The sequence below is a fragment of the Sorex fumeus genome, unplaced genomic scaffold, assembly GCF_029834395.1.
Source record: "Sorex fumeus unplaced genomic scaffold, SorFum_2.1 ptg000033l, whole genome shotgun sequence".
NCBI classification, from domain to species: domain Eukaryota; kingdom Metazoa; phylum Chordata; class Mammalia; order Eulipotyphla; family Soricidae; genus Sorex; species Sorex fumeus.
This window is the reverse complement of record NW_026606090.1, coordinates 2,453,168-2,479,716: the sequence shown is the minus strand read 5'-3', so window position 1 is coordinate 2,479,716 and position 26,549 is coordinate 2,453,168. Positions and strand designations below refer to the sequence as shown.

Below are 26,549 nucleotides of genomic sequence, written 5' to 3'. Positions count from 1 at the left end.
TACCATTTTCAGGTGGCATCACTGAAAAATCAACAGTCTATACATGACATTATTTTTACATCAGCAAACCCACTTCTATGTTGTTTTTTTCTGAGCAGTAGGTCTCAGCAATGAGTTGAAAACATTCAGCGAAATCATGTTAGAGACATTTGAGTTGTCAGTCAGGCTTTGGTGTTCAATTTACAAAGCCCAGAAAGAGAAAATTTAGCTTAATTGTTATGGATCCCAAATTTGAGGAAAGATAAGGGAGCACCGACTTGGACTTAAAGCTATCTGTGCCTTTATAAAGTGACTTCAGTAGTCATCTGTTCTGTTTACACTGAAAGCCTGTGAATAAGTCCTTCAACAAGGACTTTCACTAGAGAACTTGCTGCAGCTTCTCTACCAGTACCTGCTGTGTCACCTGGCATCCTGTTGAGAGGATGCCGCCTTCTGCCTTAACCTTCACGAACCAACCTCTGCTGGCTTCAAGCTTTTCAAATGCAGTTTTCTCGATTCTCTAGGCCTTCCTAGGATTAATGGGATTTAGCACCTGACTTGCTTTAGGTGTTGGCCTATGGTAGTGTCATGGCTGACTTGTCTTTTGTTCACATTTTCATTCAGAGGGTCACTGGAGATATATATTTTGCTTTTTGGGTCACACTTGGCGATGCTCAGGGGTTCCTCCTGGCTCTGCACTCAGGAATTATTCCTTGAGGTACTGGTGGACAATATGGGATGCCGGAATTGAACTCAGGTAGGCCGTGTGCAAGGCAAACACCCTCCCCACTGCACTATCACTTAGGCCCCTGGAGACATCTTTTTAATTTCTTTCAAAAGCATTTTTTGTTTTTGCCTTCAAAACTTGGCTGTTTCAAGAAGCCTAGCTTTCAGCCAGCCTGAGCCTTCTACATACGTTTGATGACATACTAAATTTGATAACTTCTAGCTTTTGCCTTTAAGAGGAAACCTCCTCTCCTTTGGAGGGCCACTGAAGGGGACCAAATGGCCTAATTTCAGTGCTGCTTTCTCAAGGAAGTCCAAAGAGATGGGAAATGTCAGTGGAACATAACATTAACAATAAAGATGCTATTTTCATAAGGGAGCAGTTCATGACACCTCAAAACTCTTATAGTAGTCACATCAAAGGTAACTGAAAACAGTTCAACATAACTGAATAATGAAAAAGTTGGAAATATTTCTGTGATATAGACATGAAGTCAACATATGTTGCTGTAAACACTGGCACTACCAGATTTGTTTAATACGGGTACCAAAAACCTACAACTGCAGTATCTACAGGACACAAGTAGGCCAGGGACAAGAACAAGGTTTGTCTGAAGGGTTCCCCTCCCCTTTTTATTATAATATAGAATTTTACACAACAATCCATATGTAAAAGGGTAACTATGGAACAAAATTCTACAGAAGAGGACTCATTCATTAGCTCTGATAGCATATAAACATTTTTTAAGGTTAAATTCAATTGCTCTCTCCTTGTGATTTTGATTTTCATTTCCCTGAAGTATAGGGATATTGAGCATATTTTTGTGTGTATACTGGACAGTTGCATATTTGGGGGGGTTGAAATCTACTTAGCTCCTCTGGATATTTTTAATCAATTTTTTATGGAGTTGAATGTGTTCTTTATATATACTGGATATCAACCCCTTGACTTATAAATGTTTTAGGAATAATTTCTCTCAGATCATCAACCTGTTATTTCTTTGGTTGATGGTTTCCTTGGCCATATGTATAGTTTGTTATAATCCTATTGGTATGCTTTGCTTTATTTCCCCAACCCTTTCTTTGGAGTCAGATCCAAAAATATATTACAAGAATGACATCAAGGAATTTACCAATGAGGTTTTATGGGTTCGGGCCTTATGTTAATTTTTATAGACATTTAGAGTTAATTTCTGTGTATGATACAAATGTGGTCCAGTTCCATTCGTTTTGCATGTGGCCATACAATTTTCCCATCAACATTTATTAAAGAGTCTGATCTTTTCCAGTTGTATATTCTTACTTCCTCATCATAAATTGGCTATAAGTGCATGGGTTTATTTCAAGGCTACTCTGTTCTATTATTCTTTGTCTTTGATTTTATGAACTAATGTCACCTAATTTATAAAATAGAGCATTTCTGGATATGAAAATATTTTTGCACTATCTTATTTATACTTAAAAATTCAATCCAAAGCTATCTTAAAAATGACCAACGGAGGTTTAGTAAAACAATCAAGCTAAAGTAAAAGTGACAGGTGATGTTGAATGTTAATTAATGCATTTTTTTAAAGTGTAATGTTTTTGAATTTGATATGAGAATAATGTATAATCTTGTCACAAATAAAAATAATTTTCAAGAAGGACAACATATATACATATATAGTAATATAAATAATATACAATTGGATAGTAATGATAAATTCTGTATTAGGCTATAATGCAATTAGGTATATTCAGAAAGCACCATCTACTGGCAAGGTGAAATACTGCAACCAAACTCAGACATCATCCACACACCCAACTAGAGTGACAAAATGAAGTTGAGTAAACACTGACAATCAATTCTGAAGTGTTCTAGACGAAAGAGGGAGCAAGACTGTGATGGAGGAGGTGTTGCGTTTCTCAGTTAATTAACAGTCTATAGAGACAACTTCCAGCCACTGCAAGATAGGATTTTGATCTACTAACACAGTTACAATCAACTTTGCTGAAACAATCAATTTGGTAAAGCTTTAAATTTCATAAATGATCTGCAATTTAAAGAGATCAGAAGAAATAAAGTATATAATTATAAAATAGTTTATTTATATTTAAAAATGCCAACTCTATCGGATGTTCTTTTTTATCTCAGACTACAGTTTTGCTTCAGAAACGAGGGTTATGGATGGGAAGGAGAATGCCCTTCTTGGAGAAAGAGCCTGGATCAGAGTTCTAGAAAAACATTTTCTAAAAGTATTTTCAATGCTTCCTTGCAGAGCACACTTTAAGAGTGGGATAATTCAAGACAGGATTAGCATGGCCCATATACACAAATTATTTGTAAATTCACGAAATATTCTCTACTTTCAAACAATTTGATAAAGTAATCACTTGCAAAAATGCAGGAGAAAAAGGAGTCTCGTGTCACTTAGAGAAAAACATGAGCAGTTCAATGGCACATCTCACAGATGAGAAACAGAACCTCAAGGTCACCTGGAGGCTAAGTGATGAAGACAACCACTTCCCTGACTGTCCAGTACTTTTCTATTTTTTTTTGTCCCCAAAGGACAAAATCACTTTGTAACTTTAGTCAAACAGCTTCATAATTTATTTGTTTCCTATGTCAGAGTTCAAATTCACAGCACATGGGTGGAGCGATAAGGTTGAATGTCAAATTATTTTTAAATAATGTCAAGTTATTCTTGGAATAACCTATATACAAAATGAATAGCAAAATCCATCTTACAAATTATAGGAAAAGTACCATTACTAGTACCATCAGCACTCTTTTTGTGTATTAATTAAATCTCTAGCAGAAGATATTACATGCTTCTAGATATTTTGAAAAACTATCCATAAAATTAGGAAATGGCCACTTATGTCTTGGCTGAAGTAATATGAAATGTTTGGACTCTGACATAATATGAACAAAAATCTAAATTCCATTTCAGTTTTATGGAACAATTTAACAACTGTTTTAACAACAATTTAACAACAATTTAACAGCTGGAGCGATAGCACAGCGGTAGGGCGTTTGCCTTGCATGCAGCCAACATGGCCGACCCAAGTTCAATTCCTCCGCCCCTCTCGGAGAGCCCGGCAAGCTACCGAGAGTATCTCGCCCGCACGGCAGAGCCTGACAAGTTCCCCGTGACATATTCGATATGCCAAACACAGTAACAACAAAGTCTCCAATGGAGACGTTACTGGGCCCGCTCAAGCAAATCGATGATCAATGGGAGGGTCTTTACTTTACTTACTTTACTAACAACTAGTTGCTAATATCATTATGGTTAAAAATAACTCACTTATCATTCAGATTACTTTTTCAAATGAGAATAACAACTTAGTCAAGTTTATACTTGTAACAAAATCCATTAAGTATTGTTTCCCAATATAATTATGTTTTTTTGCTGATACTGCTGACATACTTGTACATAATTTTTAGTTCTTCAAAATATTTCATTTCATTTCATTTCATCATCCTGTTATTCGTCGATTGCCTCGAGCAGGCCCCAGTAACGTCTCTTTCATCCTAGCCCTGAGATTATATTCAAGGCTCTTTAGGAGAATGAGACCCATCATTGTTACTGGTATTTGGCATATTTGGTACGCCACGGGGAGTTTGCCAGACTCTGCCCTGTGGGCAGGCTACATTCGATAGCCTGCAAGTTTGTCCAAAGTAGGAATGAGACAATAAGATGTCATAAAAAAAAAGTTCTGATAAGATGTCGCGCGGCCGCGAATGCGGCCGCGCGGTTCCGGGATCTGGATTTTATAGTCTCTGAGTCTTGGCCGCTGATGGGATTACACGGCACCAGGGGGCCAGGTGGTGGGTGTGACACTCGCCTACTGGAATTTGGAGGATCTGGGTGGAAGATGCTCGACTCCAATTCGAGTAGGCTTGGAGGTCTTGGCCCCGGAACCCACGTGGCTTTGTCCCTCTGCCAGTACCTTCATGTGTGCGGAGATCAAAATATGCATCCCACTTATTAGCTAAATGCCACTATAGTGTGTATTAGAAATATTTACAGTAACTGCTTCGCAAACAGTAACTAACAAAGCCTGAAAACAGGATGAAGTATTAGAGCAAACGACTAGTTTAGACATGAGCCTTCGCATGGAAGAACACTTCTACAACAACCAACCCAAAATATTCTTTTCAATGTTTACTTTTCTGCATATCTTTCATGCACTTTATTAAAAAGCTTTGTCTTAGCTTAAAAATTGCTTAAAGATTTATATTGGACACTCTAGATGGTAAGAGCTTACACTCCGATAAACATTAATGATTCCTTTACTAACCTTTCTATGTTCCTGCAGACTTGAAGATGAAGAACACTTTTTGTTGCATACTGAGCATATGAGCTTTTTCTTTGGATCTCCTAAAAGAAAAACAACATACTGTGATTTAAATGGAAATAGTCAAAGGGTCATCTGACACTGTGTTTCAGATGATATTGAATTTCTAAACAGGTATCTCATCTCCATAAAATAGAACTTTACATTTTAAGTGTTGTTAATCCCTTCACTAAACTCAGATAAAAAGCCAGAGTCTTTTATTTGGCTGGTTTTAGTTTTTGCTTTTGGTGCTAGGGATCAATCTCAAGGCACCATGCATGTTTTTTAAATTTGCAAAAACTTCATCAAGCTTTGCCACTATCAAACATAAGAAAAACAGGCCTTCTGCTTTTCCAGATACTAATTCCATATTAAAGAAGAAAAGCACACTTGCATGACATTCAAAGAGAAAATATGAGCATCAAGTAAAAAAATTAGAGTAATTCATAAGATCAGCTCATTTTACTATCACCTTTACATTTTAACAGGAAATTTTACTTTATCAGCTGAAATGTATTTTTTGTTTGGTTCCAGGCTACATCCAACAAAGCTCACTGATGTTAAGGATTAAACCAGGGTCAGCCACATGCAAAACCAGTGTTACTCCGTGCTGTCTCTCTAGTTTCCACAGCTGGGTTTTTTATATGGAATTAATTAACTAATTATTCTTTCCAACACTAAACTCCTACAAAATCTATGAGCAAGTCATTAATATCACATTAATGTTTCAAATAAAAGTCAAGCACCATAAAACATGTTGACAATCATACAAATCCAAACAAAGATCAATTTTACATTATTACTGATTATCTTAGTAGTAGCTCATTTCATATTTGAAATTTCACAGTCATTATTAAAAAAGATGCGAAGCTTTTCTTTCAAATGTGATGGGCTGGAAATCATGGTATCAGCAATAGTACAAATAATGTTTATTTAATATTTGTTTTGCTTTGTTTCCTGGGGAGAGTGGAGGTAATAGCTGGTAATGCTCAAGGGACCATATTATAGCCTGAATCCAGACCTACTGCCTGCGAAGCAAACACTCCAGTCCTGGTTGAGCTAGCTCTCAAGTCCTGGGGTTTTAGCTGATTGATTTCAAATATACAAAATGTCAACAAAAACTATAGTGAATTATCCTATCCCCATCACCTACCACAATAATGACTGATCCATGTCTATATCTCCTCCAGCCTCAACTCTTCCACACCACTCTCTACCTTCTCTATCATTTGAGGCAAATTCAATATATCAAAAATAATATTACATGATCTTAGATGATTTTATTTGATTATGAGAATGTTTATAAAAGAAAGATTCTTTGGGAGGGGGCATACCCAGCAGCACCCAGTACCTACTCCTGGTTCTGCACTCAGGGATCACTCCTGGGGGCTCCGGGGTTTATATGGGGCACCAGGGATCAAACCCAGGTTGACTGTGTGAAAGGAGAGCTCCTTACCCATGGTATTATCAGTCTAGCTCCAAAACAACAGCTCTATATGCTATGCAGAAGGTTCAGCCAGTGGATGTTTACTCCTCTATCCTGGAAGCTGATGATAGCTAATCTGTTCGAAACCTAACCCAAGGGCATACAACGCCAGCGATGCTGGTCAAATCTGCTGTCTTTTTCCTGTGTTCGTACATTTCCTCTCCATTATGGGTACTTGGTGCAGGTTTGTATTTTTGTAGATTTCTTTTTAATGTATAGCTAGGGCTGGGGAGATAGCTCAAAGGGCTATCTTGCTTTGCATGTGGCAGGTTTGACTCCCAGTTATAGTACCCCCAAAAAGCTTCAAAGAAGAAAAACACATTGTTGTTGACTTTTTTCATCCTATTGGTCAAGATGCATATTTCATATGCCTCATTATTTTTAATGCGCTAAATACGACAGACAAGCTGCAACGTGCTCCCACCCCCACTACCTTAAGTTCCAGTGTGGGCCACTGGAAAAGAGGCAGGTGACTGGGGAACAGAAAGGACAGAGCTGAGGCAGAGGTGAGGAAGACAAGAGGGCTTGGAGTTTTGTTCTCAGCTCAACCCAATCCATCAGCTTCCAACAAAGGGAAACCAGTAAAGTTCCCCAGTAAAGGAAAAAAATAAAACTGGAATGTCAAGTCCTCCGCATGGGCTCACTGATCAGTAAAAACAGTCCATTGCTCATGCCCTCCCAATAATCACTGGAGTGAAGAAACTGTTTTCAAGGTGAACAACTAATGATACGGCAACTAGAGGAGAAAATTCTCCCCCAATCAAAAGAGCTGGCCACTTCAATACAAATGTGCTGTGTGTGGGGAACTGCTGAGAATATTTCCTTCTCCAGCTCTCACTACCTGGGTTCTCCCTCATTAACTCCATAATCCCAACTGCCTCCTCCTCCCCCTAAGAGGAATGAGACTTGACACCAAACCACCTCTTGCCTTTCTGCTCTATCTCTGCTCATTCCCTGCCCCCCAAGTTTTTCTCTTCCCAAAGAACAAAATCCTAGGTCCTTGGAAAAGAAATGCAGAGCAAGTTTAGAAACGTTCACCTGAAAGCAGAGAGAAATGCTATCTCCAATAAACACAGAAAGCACTTGGTTAGCACCCACAAAAATCAAAGGGAAAGCTAAGAAGTGAGTCCTTCTCCCTCTCCTTGTGGCCTCATGGGTAACCGGGAAGGTTCTCACAACCCACCAGCACCCACAAAGTCATAATTGGATCTTTCCCTACTTGCATTTTCCTGTCAGCAGCTAAGCCTAGACATCTGACTTGCAGGTTCTGCTTCCCAAGCAGAACTCATATCACTGTAGAGTTCAGAATTCATATCACTGTAGGAGCTTGGAGAAGCATGAGAAAATGGACGCATGTGACTCACAATTTAAAATCTAGCTCATCTCAAGGCCTCTGTTTCAGACTGCAGAGAATGGAAACATCCCGAGCATTCAATGGCAGATAGGAAGTTTTAAAAGATTCAGTCCACAAAAATACAAAGACAATCTACAGAATGGGAAAGGATATTCACCCAATACCCACCTGATAAGGGGTTAATATCAAGGATTTACAAGGCACTGGATGAACAACACAAAAAGAAAACATCCAACCCCGTCAGAAAATGGGAAGATGAAATGAACAGAAATTTTCTCAAAGAAGAAATCCAAATGGTCAAAAGGCATATGAAAAAATGCTCACCATCACTAATCATCAGGGAGATACAAATCACAACAACAATGAGATATCATCTCACACCACAGAGACTGTCCCACATCCAAAAAAAAAAAAAAACAAAAGCAACAGGTGTTGGCATGGATGTGGGGAGAAAGGAACTCTCCTTCACTGCTGGTAGGAATGTCAACTGGTTCAGCCCTTTTGGAAAACAGTATGGACAATTTTCAAAAAATTAGAAACTGAGCTCCCATTTGACCCAGCAATACCACTTCTGGGAAGAGATTCCAGAGATGCAAAAAAGTATAGTAGTAATAACATCTGTACTTATGTGTTCATTGCAGCATTGTTTACAACAGCCAAAATCTGGGGGGAAAAAAACCAAGTGTCCCAGAACAGATGACTGAATTAAAAAACTTTGGTACATCTACACAATGGAATATTATGCAGCTGTTAGAAAAGATAAAGTCATGAAATTTTCATATAGGTGGATCTACATGGAGAGAATTATGTTAAGTGAAATGAGTCAGAAAGAGAGAGACAGACATAGGAAGATTGCACTCATTTGTGGAATATAAAATAATAGAACGGGAGACTAACACCCAAAAATAGTAGAGATAAGTACCAGAAGGATCACTCCACAGCTTAGAAGCCAGCCTGACATACTGGAGGAAAAGGAAGCTCAGATAGAGAAAGGACCACCAAGTAAAAGATGCTAGGAGGACCCGCCCGGGATGGGAGATGTGGGCTGAAAGTAGACTATAGACCAAACATGATGGCCACTTAATACCTCTATTGCAAACCACAACACCCAAAAGAGAGAGAGAGAGAGAGAGAGAGCAAAAGAGAGCGGGGTAGGGTGGAGGGGACAAGGTGGGGGTGGTAGGAGGGATGTTGGGACCATTGGTGGTGGGAAATGGGCACTGGTGAAGGGATGGGTACTCGATCACTGTATGACTGAAATGCAAGCATTAAAGTTTGTAAGCCTGTAACTGTACCTCACAGTGATTCACTAATAAAATTAAAAAAAAAAAGATTCAGTCCAAAGAGTCAATAGAATACAACGGTAGCACTGCACTGCACTGTAGCAATGTTCTCCTGTTGTTCACTGATTTGCTCCAGTGGGCACCAGTAACATTTCCATTGTGAGACTTCTTGTTACTGTTTTTGGCATATTGAATATGCCACAGGGAGATTGTCAGGCTCTGCCGAGTGGCCGGGATATTATCGGTAGCTTGCCGGGCTCTCCAAGGGGAACAGAGGAATCGAACCCAGGTCAGCCATGTGCAAGGCAAATGCCCTGCCTACTCTGCTATTGCTCCAGCCCAGAATACAATGGTGCCTTAAAAAAAAAACAAAATCCTAGGTCAGGAGAAAGCTCATAGGCCAGGGGCTCAGGTCCTGCAACCATGGGGACTAGAGTTTGATTCCTGGCACCAAGTTCCTAATGAGCCTCCAGTATGAATGGGAGTTGCCATAATGCCCCCAGGTGCTGCCAGCTTTGCTTGTTGGAGGCCCCCCAGCAAAGCTAGATTGTAGCCCGGTGGAAGAACCTTAGCATTGAATCATCTGTCGAAGGTGACTGTCATTGGGTTCCTTGAGCACTGCTTGGGAGGTCCCCATTCCCAGAAAGATTAAAAAAAAAAAAGAAACAGAAATCTTGCCTTTTGTGACAACATGGATGGAGCTTGAGGGGGCGTGTTCAGTGAAGTCAGAAAATAAATACCAGATGATCTCATGTGCGATAGAGAGAAGAAGCAAGGGAACCGACAAAGCCCAACAAAAGCCAGCCCTTGGAGTCTGACCACAGAGCTGAGGTTTCTGAAGGGAAACTGGGTCCCGTGGACTGGGGTGGGGGGTGAAGTTTTCTGGTGGCGGGTGTCATATGATGACACAGATTCAGAAGAGATCCAAAACTGTGTCCCTAAGACATAACTAGTGACAATCATGTAAACTTACATTACCCAAATACAAAAAAGTACACACACACACACACACACACACACACACACACACACACACACACACACACCAGTCTCGTCTCAGCATCTTCAATTCCAATCACCTAACAAGGAGTATTTATCATCAGTGGTCAAAGCTCCTGGGTATTTTCTTCCCTTGTCTACCTTTGCTGTCCTACAGTAAATATTCTACAACCATTTGTACAAATACTGTCTTGCTTGCTCTACCGAATGTGAGATATACTTTCCCGAAACTCAGCTCACAGAGAAAAGCGGAGAGACGAGAGAGACCACAAATGACAGACTGTACCAAACCCAGCCAAAAGTCCACCCGGTGACCTTTGGCTGAAATACAGTAAGTTTCACCTTCTATAGGATTGGAGCACAGAAAAATAAAAAACTTCCTTTTAGAAATTATTTTCTTCAAAAATCACCATGAATTTCCAGAATCAGTAATATCATAATATCCCTGGCCAATTACAAGAAGCCTCAAAGAAATTATACTCTAGCACAGCCTGAAGACCATATGCTTAATAACAAGAAAGCAAGTTTCCAGAGTTTCAGTTTGCATCTGGTGTTTTACTTAGTTCAGCAAAGTTAACTTTAAAATTGACATGAAAGATTTGTTCTAATACATTGCAGACAAAGATGGAAAAAATTAAGAACAGCATTTTACATATAATAGCTTAAATAGACAAGGAAGACAGGTCTATCCAAAAAAAAAAGGTTATGCTTCCCTTTTGCCAGCACAGGGAAGGCCCCAGGCTCATTGAAAAATAATTTTTTTTCTTTTAATGCCATCTTTCCTGAATCAGCCTTACAGTCTCTGGAAGAAGAAGAAGTCAGAAGGGACTTCTACAAGCTGAAGGGACCTGCCACTAAAGTCTGCATGTGGCTCCCAGTTCGTGAACAGGTCTGGAGGATGCTGTTTGGGAAATGAGCACACACAGGAACCAGACACTGCCCCCACACCCTTTACCCCTCAGGGGCAGAGCAAATAGGATGGGAGAAATCGACCTCGCATCCTGAGACATGCCTTTCTCCTGGACTCCCCCAAACCCGGGGCAACAGTGAACCCCCCAAGATGAGAAGAGGCCCAGGAGGGTGTGAGAAGCTGCATGAACTTCAGCCTTTTTTGAGCAAGACAGGAGGAAGTAGAAAGTTAACTCTGACACTCGCGCATCTGCTCGACATAATCGATTCAATCCCGACACAAAAATCCATTTACCATGTGCTGAGCAGATGAAATCTAAGTGACAGTCAAATGTTATAATTGCTTCATTGTTTAGCTAGCCATTAGAAGGAATTCAAATAGTGTCTGCTTTATTAATCCAAACACATTCAATCCCCACATCAAAATGCAGTCAGGAATTTCCTCCCAATAAGAGAAACACAAGCATCTTTTGAAACCAAACGCGACCGTAAAACTAGCGAAGCAGAAGCGTCTGCTTCGTAACTTTAGTGATCTCTGCCCGAAGAGAAAGTTTACGAGTTTGGATCACTGAAAAATGTTAATTCTTGATGCAGACAAGTCCAGGGCCCAACTAAACTAGCCCAACTAGCTGAGGCTGGCAGCCCTGATGAATCCAGAGATAGGAAAAATGACAAAGGTTGCTGAAATCCACTTGAAAAAGAAATAGTGCTTGGTGAAAGGCAAAGCCCCACAGCCAGAGTACCACATCTGTGCAAGGCACAATGGAAAAAGCAAAACCAAGCATTCTGCTGGAGGAAGGATTGAAACCAGATCCCAGAGGTCCATGGGGAGGAACACCCCCCCCCCACACACACACACACACACACGCACTCTCCTGCAAGGCACTCGCCCTCAACTTCTCACCCGCGTGAACGTTTTCCTGGTGTCTTCTCAGGGCATCCTTGCTCTTTAGCCTCTTCCCACAGCTGTCGACCTTGCACACAAACCGGGCATCTCCGGGGCAAGTTTCCTGGTGCTGCTCAAAACTACGAGACAATCGGGAAAGGGAGACAGGGCTTAGAAGTGGTGAGGACCACACAGCTCCAGCCCCAAACAGGCAGCCTTTTGGGAATCAGGCTCCCCCAGCAAGGAAATGGTGGGCGTATTTTAACGGGGTTGAAGGAGAGTCTTGAATTGCTGGAGCCCTGGCTCCTGGGGCACCAGTCCTAAGCAGCAATAAAGCAGGCATGCAAAACTGGGTCCCCCACCCAGGGTATCAGAGTCCCCTGATAACTGAGACATAAAACCTCGGTTCAGAACTGAAGGAAGCATTGCACGCAGAGCACTGGAAACTTCGAGAAGAATCCTTCGGGCTGCTTTTCGCTTTGCAGTGAAGAATGCTGGAAGGGAATTAAAGAGGATAGGGGTGGGGAGAAGAAAAAACCCAAAGTCTGAGACCAAATCTGAGAAATGGATCTCTTCTTTAAATGAAAACATCTTCCTGATCCCTTGTTTCATGCTCTTTCAATCTCTGGGTAGCGTCTCACTTAAGGCCCAGCGTAGCAGTAGAATCTTTTATGTAAAATCATTAACACTGCACTCAACAAAAGCTGATGAGAACACAAGTTAGAGTCCATTCATCAGAAAGGATACAGCCCTTGGCTGGTTTTTTTCAGAGCCTATTATCTAATTTCCAAAGGTTTAATCTCTTGCTGTTATGAAAGCTTTATTAAGTTCCAGGCAAACTTCTCCATCTCAAATTTCATAAGCAAAAGTGGATACAGAGTATATCTGAAAACAGTCCTAAAACAAAATATAGCCTATTTCAGAAAATTTCTCAAGAAAAATTAAGCATTAAGATGTCACAGATTTCTTGTTCAAATGTATAGTGACATTCTGTCAAGATGTTTATAAATGTGTCCAGTTTCTCACCTTTTATAATACATAATGTCATATGAGATTACTATAAACAGAATAATGAAGGATGCAGAACACTGTGTGATATCATCTGGTTAATCTAATCATCGTGTCCTGAAACTACTCATTTTATAAATGATTCCTCATTTAAAGAAAAATGCTATGGAAAACTGCCATAAAAAGAAAATACACTATCCAAATGTCCCTGTTTCCATTATACTCGGAACTTTCTTCACTTATTAAACATTTCTTATGTTCACTGCAGAAGGAATATCTAATACAGATGAACGAAACTTATCTGTCACTCCCCAACACTAGCAAAATCATGCCTATTTCAGATAAACAAATGAGCTTGATATTTAGAGGCAAGTTAGAAAGTGGACAAAGGCCCATTACCATAAACATGTTTTTGTTAAACTTCATAATCAGAATGTTTTAAGATTCAAAATATGACACTTAGCTGATGTACATGAGAATAATTCATTTCTCCCCATCTTAAACCCACACACCTCACACAAGCTAGCAACTCTGTGACCCAATGAAACTGTGAGACTCTAAACAAAAGAGCATCTAATTTTAAACTTTTTTTGTTAGATTTTTTGGTTTTTATGGTACGCACTGTCTTTGCAAAGCCTGTTTTACTGGAAATTTCTTCCTGCAGTTCTTGCACTTAAATTCCTTCTCCTCTGTAGGCTTCTGGTGCAAGGTCTGAAGATGCTCTGCCAGGATGGTCTTGCTGGGGAAAGTGGATTCACACTGGGGACAGGCATGGTCCTCTCTGCCTCGAGAACCATCTGCACAGGGGAAGGAAACAGATGCAGGAGTCAGAGTGATAACCAAGAAGTCCTCAGTTCTGCCCTCCTTTTAAAAAAAGTTGCTTTTCATGCTTTCAGATTAGAAATTCACATTCTGTTCATGAGTAATAGTGACCATTAAAGCAAGTGTCACTAATGAGAAATGAGTTATTTTCCAAAGTATTTTGTTTCACCATAGTACTCATTTCTTTTATAAATAAAAGCATACATGGGTATTTCCCCATACACAGAGAGATATTAAGCTCTACCTTTGAAACACCTTACAGAGTTGGGAACTAATAAGTCACTAAAAAGGGGGTACTAAAAATCTCAGAGTCAAATTCTATTTTATTCAATAATGCTAACCTGTTATATAGGAGACTTCAAAAAAAAAAAAAACATTGGGAGACCTAAGTCTTCCCTGGAATGCTTCATGTTAAGTTCATATTTTGCTGTGTGATGGGGAGGAAAAAAATGGAGAAAATAATCTGGAAAGACTAAGGAATTGCATGCACCTGTTTGGGAGCCTGTGCGTGTGCAAGTGTGCATGTGCATGTGTGTGGACAGACCTAGGTCATGGACGTGCACTCCAGGAAGTGCATCGAGCCACTGTTCCTCTGCACTTCAGTGCCATATGGACAGATATGGCTCACCTCGCATTTCTCATGTGCACAATTTAAATTACATATTTGGGGACTACACCCAGCCATGCTCAGGATTTACTCCTGGCTCTGCACTTAGGAATCACTTTTTTTGGCATTCAGGGGACCATGGAGGATGCCAGGATCAAACTACTTAGGTCAGCCACACACATGACAAGCACCCTTCCCACCATACTTGCTCTTTCTGCCCCTAAATCATCAGTTTGCTCGAGTGGGCACCAGTAACGTCTCACAACAGATTGTGAGACTTGTTGTTCCTGTTTTTGGCATGTTGAATAGGTCACAGATATCTTTCCAGGCTTTGCCAGAGGGCGAGATACTCTCAGTAGCTTGCCGGGCTCTCTGAGAGGGGCAGAAGAATCAAAACCAGGTTGGCTGCATGCAAGGCATATGCCCTACCCTTTGTGCTATCGCTCCAGCCTATATATATATACATATATTCAGGTTAAGACCAGCTTTAAGTAGAGAACTTGAAGAAATTAAACATTAGCAATAATCTCGTAATGAAGAAACAACCTATTTCCAAGCGTGTGACTCGTCTCTTCTGCATTAGTTACACACCGTCCAGGAATAGCTACACTGATGACCAAACTTAATATGCAATTGAGTTACTCTTTTTTCTCCATTTGACATTTTCTCAAGCCAATTTTGTCTTTTTCAATTTATGGTACCATAACTTTTATAACCAATTCTCCATCAACCCATTCGGGCAACAAGTTTGTGTCTTTTGCTGGCAGTTAGGTGGATTCTGACTTGCTTTGATTTTGGTGGGTATTTTGTTGTTTTGGTTTTTAATTTGATCAACGTGGAATCTGAAAATAACAATCTAAGTGCCTGATGTAAAGGTTTTAAAAAATCTTAAGTTACTAGTTGGAAACAATCACTCTGGATAAGAACCACCGCAAGTAGGTAAAGGAACAAACATGAGAGAGAGAGAGAGAGAGAGAGAGAGAGAGAGGGGGGCAGAGAGAGAACGAAAGTGCTTGCCTTAAAGACAGAGTTGGGTGGGGGAGATGGCAGGAGGGAAACTGAGGACATTGGTATTGGTGCTGGAAAATATACACTGGTGGGGGGTTGGAACATTATATGACTGAAACCCAATCATGAACAGCCTTGTAACTGTGCATCTCACAGTGAGTCAATAAAAATAAATAAATAAATAAATAATATCTTAAGTTTCTGGGTCACCTCTATATGATTCAAGTTGGGTTCTGTCCCTGGCACACAAGGTCCTCCAAAGGACCATGGAGCTATTACTAAGCACTGAAATAGGAGTAGAGTCCATACACCGTAGGTGTGGCCCTCAATAAAAACTATTTTAAACTTCCATATGTATTCTCCTCTCTACAAAGGGTGAAAATGTACATTTTGTTAACTATAGAAAATATAAAGTGCTCATACCTGTTCTTTAAGCTTTAAAAGGGGACAAAAATAACATGGTCTGAGGACAATGAAGAAACAAATACATGCAGAAACAATGAAAAGAAGAGATGAACAACTCCCAACATCCAAAATCTGACATGCCAAACAGCATAATGCATATGTGAAAAAACATCAAAGACAGCCTGTCCCTGCCTTCCACCTTAAATAATTCAGCACTAAGAAACAGCATAAGCCAGGCAACTCTGAGAACATTCACACTTCCTCAGCCGTGATGTCCAGCTGGGCTGAAAACCTCCTGTGAGCAACATTCCCACCAAGGCGACTAAAGAGACCAGTGTCACTTTTGAGGACCCAAATCAGTCCATGACAAACTGTGTGTCAGCCAAAACATGGGTATTTCCCTCCCTCCAGCCTCACAGAAACCAGGCCCAATAATACCACAGTTAACAAGGGAGGCTCTCTGGCCCCTGAGGGCTGGACTAACTAACTTGATTCCACCAATAGTCACCAGAAAAGTGAGGAGTAAACTAGCAGCAATTCTGCCCTCGGACCTCAGAGAAGGTCACCAGAGCTAGATATTTTCAAAGGATCCCAAAGAAGCATGAGAAAGGGCCTTGAATAAATCCTGGAGCCCAGTGCCCTAGGAACCTCCGCACTCAACGTCCCTGTTCGTGCTAATGAGGAAGTGAAGGCTCAGTGCAGTGATCTGCCCCATTTCCAGGCTGCTAAGGGCAGGCTTGAGGCTAGAACAAGAGTCCTCAGGGCCTGGGCCATAGTGACAGTACAGTGGGAAGGGCATTAGCCTTGCATGTGGTTGACCAGTTGACCGGGGTTCAATTCGCAGCATTCCATATGGACCCCAAGCACCGCCAGGAGTGGTTCTTGAGAGCACAGTCAGGTGTAACCCCAGAGCATCATCGGGTAGAATCCAAAAAGACAAAAAGAAAAAAGAAAGAGTCCTGAGGCCTGTTTTACTATTGTGCAGGAGAGCAGCCAGCAAAGGCCAGAAGCTGCCTTCCACCGTGGACAAGACCTGCAGGTCCCAACAGTGTTCCATATACACTGTCTTGTTGCCAGTACCTGGCCCCCAACTGGGGCCCCCTGGACAGCAGTAACCACGGACACCTCACTTGGCTATGCTAATCCCAGACTGTGTGACACTAATCCAGCCACATTTGCAACTGTACTTCAAGAATCATCAGTCTCACAGTGATGATACCTTTGCTACCGACTGTCACTTGCTCCTTAGGATTTTCAACGTCCCCTTCATTGATCACTGTCATGAATTCCTGGTCTTCCTCGTCAGCCTCCGGGTCACTGTCCAGGTAGCCAATCAGAAGCTCAGTGTCCGTTTCTATATCTTCAACAGCCAAGTAGAAAATGTTTTCTCCTTCCTGAAACAAAATTATGAAAGAAATATATGCTATTGTTTGTCACATTTAGCTCAGTGAATCTTTAGAAATTGCTGAACAGATGGCTTGTGTCTGACAGTCATAAAGAAATCCTTTTGAGAGACACTGAGTACCAGGTACCCAGGAAAAGGCACCAGTATTTTTTTTAAGTAGAATCTCCAATTCATCTGGACATGAGAAAAAAGATAGATAATGTTCTGAGACTTAGCAAAGTACAAAATTCAGAACAGAGATACTCCTACTTATCAGATGAAAGAATGATAAATACTTTAAATGTTACAGTGACTTTTGCATCATTAACTGGGTCTGCAGGGGCCCACCAGGTGGTAGAGAAGGTTCATGTAAAGTAATGGGGTCGCCAGTATAGAGAGAAAGTAATGAGTTACTTGAGGTTTCATTAGCATGAACACTGGATGTGAGAGAGAAAGGAAGAAAATACTTTCAAGTTACAACCTGAACCAGAGGGGCTGCAATCACCTACAAACACTTTCCCCTAAAGCTGGTCCCAGAATTTTCTAATGGCTGGCCTAGCCCCCTGGAGGGCTCTGAGCCTGGACATAGTGTCCGGAAACACTTCCGCTAAAGGACAGAGGGTGAATGAAAACAAGACCCACCCCCCAAATACCAATACTTCTAATCAAAGTCCAGCAAGTGCTAATCGGGGCTGAAATAATCGATAACGAAAGCTCGGCAGGTCCTAAGCCCTGTTGGATACAAGTGGGAAGAGGCCTGTAAGGAAACCCCAGAAACTTCACACTTGGAATCCACCAACACAAAAGCCCCTCTGGGCCAGGGGCCAATCACCAGGGAAGCCACAAGTGGGGCTTCGCGGCTGGCGGTCCCCCCAGAGAAACACCCAGAACTGCTCTTTTCACATAGTTGAGGTTTGTTCTGGGAGGGCCCCTGGTTAGGCTGCTGGGGGATAAAGAGAAGCAACGCGGAGCCTGGATTTATTGAACCTTCGTGGTGGGCGAGGGGAGGAAAGGACAATAAGTTCCACCAGGAGTGAAATCCAATAAAGCACAGAACACAGAACAAAGCTTCTCTCCTTTGGCAATACCACAGGCCTCATGTTCCAGCAGAGGAGATACAGGAGGAGGGGAGAGGAATGTGTGATGAATGTAGCTACAGCCGCAGAAACAAGCAGAGGGCCCATAAAAATGCTCAGGTTGAGAATGCGAGAAGGGGTAGTTGATGCTCAGGACTGTTGCAGTTCAGTTTACTTTTTATTTTCCCCCTACAACACATAACTGTGATTTTATGGAAGAAACAAAAATGATGCCTTTGCCTTCAAACACAAGTATAAAAATCCACAGCAAATATATCAGCTACAATTAATAACAGGAAGTTCCTCTAATAGCATGTTATTAGAAGCATTCTTTGTTTTGTAACTTCAGACAGAGAGGGTGATCTTTGATTAAGAACACTGAATTAGCTTCTATACAATAAAAACAGAGAACAATATACACCCTCGGTAAGGGAAGTGTCTTTTTGAAGAAAGCTCAGAGGGGTACTTCCCAGTGTTTGGAAAGCCCTTCCAAAGAGTTACCCAGAAAAACAAAGGCCTCATCTAATAAAAATTTCAGAATGCAACCATAAATCTCAGGGCTTATCTGATCAATATCCAAGAAAGTTAATTGGGACCGCTTTTCTGCACATTAGTCATTCATTTTGTGATGGCCTTCATAGCTCTAAGATAATTTTTCATTTTAAAACACAATAACATGAACTGCAATCATAAGACAGAACATGTCTGCTTAAGGGCTCAGTGATAAAAGGAGTTTTTAATAAACTGGTTATGTAGGTGTCCGGAGAGCAATTTGAATGTGAACGTGTGATGAGCCAGCTTCCCGACATCAACTAGCAGGGCCTGGACACTGGCCAGACGTCTGAGAATTCACTGTGGTCCATCCTGCCACCATCCACCCAGAGATCCAATGGATTCCATGGGGCAAAAGCTCATCTCCAAGACAACGGAGCCCGCCACTTGGGGTCGTGTGCAGGCATCCAAGCCAGCACATAGACACAGGCTAAGAAACTGTCCCCTGTGCCTCTGAGGGACCAGAGATCAGAGAGTCCAGTGGCCACTGAACCTTATATTAATTGGCCCCAGAGGCTCCTGAAACTCAGGAAACTCATCTACTTACTAGATCACCAGTTGTTGCGAAGGGTATTTTTCAGGCACATCCAAGAAGAAGAGATGCATGGAGCAAGGGATGGAGAAAGGGGGGCACAGAGCCCCCACACCCTCTTTTGGAATGCCAGCCTCCCAAAACTCCTCTAGCTCACTGACCCCCAAACGCACCAAGCCCTGGGAGGGTTTCTAGAAGATTTCTTCCATTGGCCAGCTTGATTGGCTCACTGGCCACTGGTCCCTCTCTCCTTTCAGGAAATCAAGGGAGGATTGACCCGTGGTGCCTCCAACAATCAGCCAATCCTCAGATGTTTTCCCAAATGACCTCAATAATGGAACAAGGAACACATTCAGTCCTTCACTATGTAGGAAATGCTCCAGCTTCTGTGAGCTGTGAGCTACAAACTGTGGGTAACCATCTAAGATATCTAAGAAAAATAATTCCGTCAACTGAATATGTGTTTCTTATCAGTTATATTATTGTGACTAGTTAAAACTTTAATGAAACTAATGGCAGCATTATAGCCCTATAGGGACAAACTACATGCTTTGTCTGTATACCAAAATATGACAAGAGGAACAGCATTAACCATGTCAATCCATTCATTTAATGGAGGTGTCCAGGTAGTGTACAGCCATTTTGTCCCTCCCACTGTCCATACCAACAGTCCCCCGTTTTTTATTGGCTATCAAAATAGTTTTAAGAAATTCTCTTTCAAATCGCTTCTTTGTCTACACCTAATCAATTTAATCACCTGGTAGCTCTTCCTTGTATGATTCTCCTTCAAAACTTCAGCTTGTTGGAACCTGCTAATCTCCAGGGTTCTTATGGGCCACTTCCCCACCTGGAGACTCTACTCAAGCACACGAGACCAATGATCTGGGATTCAGCATCATCATCCTGTTGCCATGAGCCTGGCTGGGACCTTTTGCTCTATCTCTATAGCTGACTTAATATAATGACCCTGAAATTAATCTCCCTATGGCAGAGGTTGCTTCTGGTCACTGACTGTGGCTTATTCTTCGGAACAGAATCCCTCCTGGCATTTCCGTTTTAGGGACCAGTGGCTTTCCTGAGTCTGCCAAGAGGGCAGGTTACTGTCTGGGTTCCAGTCAGTGGCTCCAGGTGAATCGGCTGCCAACACTTGGTCAAGAAAGCTGCTCGACATCATGAATTGTTAAAATAAATATATTCCTCAGCTGTTAGTCTTCACAGAACTAGACTGGCTAAGGGCAAACACCACTGATTTTACTTACCACTGTCACTCATCTCTTGCATTAGTGTTTTTTGTTTTGATTTTTTTGTTCTGTGTGTGTTTCACTTTGTGTCATCTGATTCATCATTCTCAGCTCACCACTTCTATGGTGAGCAATTTGTAATGTCAAAAAGAGTCAGTAATCAGAATGTCCCACAAGGTAAGTTGAAAGAAATTTAATGCTATTATCTTTAAAAGATTCATCAAGTAATCTTTATAGAAAAATCTACAAAAACAGTATATATAAATACATGTTATCTGCCCAGAAGAAACATATACCAACAAAGGTGTTGTTTCTAAGTAGAGAGAAATGCAAGTCCTTTTGTCTATAGCCTTCTGCTAGTCTACACGTTGCTAATTATTCTATAACTAGATGTAGTTAGTCGAAACCATGAGGCAGTAACACACCATGACTAAGAATATAGGCTTCATGCTGCCTCTACTTCAAGGTTTCTTCCTACAGTTGGCACATGGTTGGCTATGCAACTGAGCAAACAGCTTCATCTCTCTAGCCACCAGTCAGTTTCCTCATCAGTGAAACGTAGGAAATAACTGTGCTTATCTTCTAGGACAAATGTGAGAATTCAAAGTGAGGTTGGTCTAGAGAGAGATTACAAGGGGAAAGACCCTTGCCTTGCACATAACCAACTCCAATTTTGATCCCTAACTCCACGTATGATGCCTGGGCACTGCCAGAAGTGCCCTGGGCACAGAATCAGAAGTAAGCCCTGAGTGTGGCCTCACCACCCAAAAATCCAAGAGGTAAGGCTCTCAGTCATCTAGCAAGCACATGGCACATGATACAGGACTATTATTGTTGTTGTTCTTACTGTTAGCCAGTGGTTAAATTTTTTCTTTTTTTTTCTCTCAAAACATGTATCAAATGCCCATACACAAAGTTGTTTCAACAATACTGCTCTTGAATAAATTTCAGCTGGCCAAAGTGCTTGCAGCTAAAATATCATTTAATTCCACTTCCTGTCTACAAGAGTCTGAATGGCTCCATCCTAGATCTCTGGCAGCCACGCTCTGTGCACTTGCTAATATGCTAATGGACTGCTCTGGTATGGACCTCTGATTCCCATCCCTTGTCTGAGCTAGACCTCAGCTGACCACCAGAGCCTGTGATGGAGGAAAGATTTCCCAGGCCATGTTTTTTTTCCCCAGTGCTAAAAAATGGGAGTACCTTGGGCAAACCATAATAGTGGGTCTCCCTAATTGCACCTCTCATGTTCCACAGAATAACATTCTCAACTCTACCTAATACATTCCAACAATATAACTATGTCCACTGCCCCATCTCCAGCCCCAGCTCAGGTAGTCTCAAGGTAGAGCCAGCCATGTCCCCAAGTACGCCTGGTTTGACTGCTTTCCAATGTGACTCCCAATAAGTGAACCCACTTCATCCTCTCATTCCTAACACACTGCAAAGGAATCTGCCTCCTGTTGTTTAGTGGAACCAATACACTTCCCGCTCTGAAACTACTGCACTTGCTCCTTCTTCAGTACTATTTTGAAGATACTGCCTATTGGAATTCCTTTGTATTTTACCTATGGTAGAGTTCAGGGATATCCTCCTCCATGCCACCTTGTAGAACCTTACAAAGACAGGTAGTTCTTCTGATAATATGTTCTCCACATAAAAGCCTTGACTTCAACTGGGCAGACACCTGCAAATAGTTTCTATATATTTTTTTTGTCATTTGATTTATGGGGTCCATGACACTCTACTATGTATCTGGTCTCTCAGAAGATAATTTCCTCCAGGCAGTGGATGAGAATTACCACATGTCCTCCACTGCATAAGCAATACTTGTAATGGTTGCTCAATGTTTTACAAAAAAAAACAAACAAAAAAAGTAAGAGAGTACCAAAATGTTCAGATCTAAAGAAGTAAAACGTATTAGTAAAACATATTAATATTTTCCTTATTTCCTTATTTATTTATCAATGATTAACTATTATAATCATGCCCATAATTAACGAGGGCAGGCTACAGCAAGAAATTTTCGAGAAGGTGAGAAGTAATCAGATTCTGTGTGTGCTTGGAAGAAATAGCAGCTAATATTTCCTAGCAGATTATTTAGGGAGAGAAGGACCCAGGAAGAGCCCAAGAAGATGAAGTCTTTTTTCAAGTACACACAGATACTACTCTATTCAATAATGAGTAAAAAGACCACTTCAGTGGCCAGAGATAGCACAGCAGGTAAGGTGCTTACCTTTCACACAGTTGATCCCAGTTCAACACCACAAATGCTTCCTCAAACAGTGACAAAAGTAACCCCAGCCCTTAGCACCAATAAGGAGTCACCCAACAGAAACAAAAATATCAACTATAGAGATTTTCTCTGAATCTGTGTCTTTATGGATATTCTTACAGAGTCTTTTACTCAGGTATCCAAGAGTATCAGTCATTTCACCAGATTTAAACCTACTTACTCTTCTTCAACAAATCTGCAAAGTAAGAGTCTTTCATGATAACCAGCAACAAAAGTTGTCAGGATTTTCAAACAAATATCTATAGTGAAGACAGACACATCTGCAGAGAAAGAATAACGCATCGGGACAATTCAACAGGAATACAACTTCCGTGGGGCTCTATGGCATGGCCACCACAGAGCATTCTCTTGAGGCAAGGGCTCCACCAAATTCATGGGTGCCAAAGTAATCTATTCTGAATTCATGTAGAAGTCAAGTCATATAAGTATAGCTGTAATTCACAGTCATGATTAACTTTATGTCAACAGTCAAAATTTAAAAATGCTCTTTTATCTCAGTATGTCATCCCACACCAGCAACCTAGGCTTAGCTCAGCAGGTGCCTGAGAACACAGGCTGCAAAGTCCTGTCACAGGGATTGGTTCACAAGTCTGGGAACCCCCATCTCTGTAAGCGAAAGCAAGAGCCGGGCTTGGAAAGGAAGAGCAATGATGCTGAAAAGAGCAACTATAAATCAGATCTACGGCTTTAGAATCTATCTACTGAGATTTTAGTAGAATTTATCTACTGAGTTATCTGACAGTTATGTGGGCCTCTTCCTGACCTCTCCAAGTCATTCATTTCACCATGGAAAGCAATAATGATAATGATAATAATAATAATAATAATTAATAATCTCTCCCAGGTATATCTATGTTTTGAACTTACAACTAACTTCTGTTAAGTTGTTCAGCATACTTAACAATTCCATATTAGTAGGTCACTTTGCAACTTTCTATAGTTTTCCCCTACTGTATTTCTTCAGAAAATCTACATAGTAACCTATATGCAAATAGTGAGATGTGGGTGGCAATTTAAGCATCATTAGACAGACTTCGCACTGCAGTCACATAGACTTTACTTGGAACCCAAGTACACCAGTGAATAGCTGTGTATCCTCAAGAAAGGTCTTCATAACTTCTATTCATAACTCTCTCCCAAATGGGGTTTTCAATAGCTACCTCAAAAGGTTCTTCAGGGAATTTGATAAAATTGAGCATACAAATTACGTCTCTTAGACAGGAGACACAAAGGAGATAACATAGCATCTGTCTCCTTCCTCTCCAGTGCTGCCTCCTCTAACTACTCAGCTTTTACATATGTGAAAACAAAGACTCATAGATGACACAGAAATTGTAAAGATCACTTGGCAACTCCCAGTGCGACAATACTGCACCTAAGGGTGGGAACTAGAAGCATGAGAAGAACTGGCATGTCTAAAGAAAAGTTCATCTATACAGCTTCAACTGTACTGGAGAAATAGATCCCAAATAACCCAGTATATTTAAGGGCCACAGCAAATCTTCTGTATATCTTTTTCTTTTTTCTGTCCACTCACAAGATTTTTCACTTTTTTTTTATGAGAGGATCAGAACTTATTGTTGACTGAGTTGCCCCAATCCCATGCATAGGAGAGGCTATTATTCCACTGACTACCTGTACCTGATATTAATATTCTCAAGAAGAGCTCTTTATATGATGGAAAAAATTAATTAGAAATCAAAGACATCTCTGATTTTGGCTTTCTTCCTCTTGGGTCCTGTCACCCAAGGCAAGTCTCTTATCTCTAAAAATCTTTTATTTCATCCATAAAATGATGGATGTGGACTTTATTCTCTCATCCCTTCCAGAGCTGGATTCAATCACACATGAAATAAGCTCACCCTTATGACAGCTGGTTAATGAACCTAAAGTGGAAGCATGCACCCAGACGAATGTGATCATTGTTTTACCTCTCAGACCTCAGTCTCCAGAAGAAAGGATGATATGGGATTAACAGGACATAAAACTAGGATCTCAGTGGGAGAAGTGGAATATGAAACTTTGTATGACTTGGGACTCCTGCTCAAAAACTGCACAGCATAAAGTACGCTGTCATTGGTACGATTCAATCAGATGTGATTACTTCTATATCATGCCAACATTTATGATAAAATAAACTCATGGTGCTAATCTAATTCTTTCTTATTCTATCACTATCCCAGAACACTTATACCTAAATACCTACAAGATGTAGCTACTTTTCAAATACCCCATCTCATAAACCTGTGGCTACAAATTTATTTGAAAAAATGAAACAGATTTAATCTTTTGGTGTTTGTAATATTATGTATAGAAGTAGGTTTTTTGTTGTAACTAACACCAATCACTCTAAAATAAACACAACGTACGTGCTAAATATTGTCTCAATTTGAATGATGAGTTATACTCATCATCTTGCACTTCGACAAAACAAGGGCATCATGAGATTCAGCTGTCAAATATACCCAACAGAGTTCAACTTTCAACTTTCAAGTTCACAAAGTTCAACTTTCTTTAACAACTTACCCATTATTTCTTCTTAAAGAACCAGGTGTCACTTAGGTTAGATTTTGTGAACTCATACATTTTTGAGGCTCAGTACTGCTCTTCCAAAATAGCAAGTGTGTTTTTTGCAAGGAAATAGTAATCCCCACTGTGTGCAAATAAATATAACTCCAGGAGGGATCATGGGTGATTTGATATCACAGCTGTCTTTGTCTGTGATTCAAACTCGGTTTTATTTACTTGTTGGCAAGCTACAGTCCACACGTGGACAATGGAAGAAACGCCAGGATTGCAAAATTGGCAAAGTCACACTTCCCTGCACTGAGAAGGTAGTTGAGTGGTAAAAATCCAGACTCCGCAGTTAAAATGATAAGGTGGTCATTAACACAAAGGGAAATCATCCTCAAAGCAATTCTTGGGGACCCTGAGAGACAGAAAAGGGGTAAAGTGCTTGCCCTATACACATCCAACCCCGAGGAGATCAGCACTTCATAAGGTCCCCTGAGTACCACCAGGAGTGGTGGTACCAGCCCTCTGTATACTACCAGGAGTGACCCTTGAGCACCATCAGGTGTGGCCCAAATGAAACAGCCAAAACCAATCAAAACAATTTATACCAGTGTGGCAAGGTGATAGGGGACAGTGTGAGTCCCTACTCAATTACCAAAAGAAGCAGGAGAGAAGTGATGAAGAAACATCTAGAGTGTCACGTTAGGCATCTACTCAATGAACCCTCCATTGCCAATGCCCTGAATCAGCCTCACCCACCTTAGTTTATCTGTAGAGTTCAATATACAGAACTGATAAACAGTAGGGGGAAAATTTATTTCTAGATTATAATAGAAATGTAGCCAAATCACAAAATGTACGTAGTAGCATTAATATAAATCTGAAGGCAAGCACCTTGAGAGTGAGACACGTTTCCACTTCCACCCCTCCCAGCAGGGAGAGAAGAGCAAACCCGCAGGTAGGTACAGAACAGACCAAGTTAATTAAGGTGACTAACCCATGAAATGTGATTAGAAGTCAAATAAATTATATCCAAGGGAAAGGAATTGTCGGCCCATGGCGGGAACACTGCCCTTTCCCCTCTGACAGGGAAGCATGTGTAACTCATCTGAAAGGTCCCTCCTCCTATGGAGACCCAACTAACTTTTCCAGAAACATA

At 41.0% G+C, this 26,549-nt stretch overlaps 1 protein-coding gene across 1 annotated transcript in view; it reads right to left on the bottom strand.

The window, feature by feature from the left end:
- The window catches only part of PRDM5 (PR/SET domain 5), a 192,342-nt gene that overhangs the window by 85,226 nt on the left and 80,567 nt on the right, over positions 1-26,549 (bottom strand). Inside the window, exons 4-8 of the mRNA XM_056116900.1 lie at positions 17,015-17,189; positions 13,576-13,750; positions 12,347-12,439; positions 11,964-12,085; positions 4,993-5,072 (exon numbers count right to left, since the gene is read on the bottom strand). Coding sequence (XP_055972875.1) covers positions 4,993-5,072; positions 11,964-12,085; positions 12,347-12,439; positions 13,576-13,750; positions 17,015-17,189 — 645 coding nt within the window. The remainder of the gene's footprint in view (positions 1-4,992; positions 5,073-11,963; positions 12,086-12,346; positions 12,440-13,575; positions 13,751-17,014; positions 17,190-26,549) is intronic.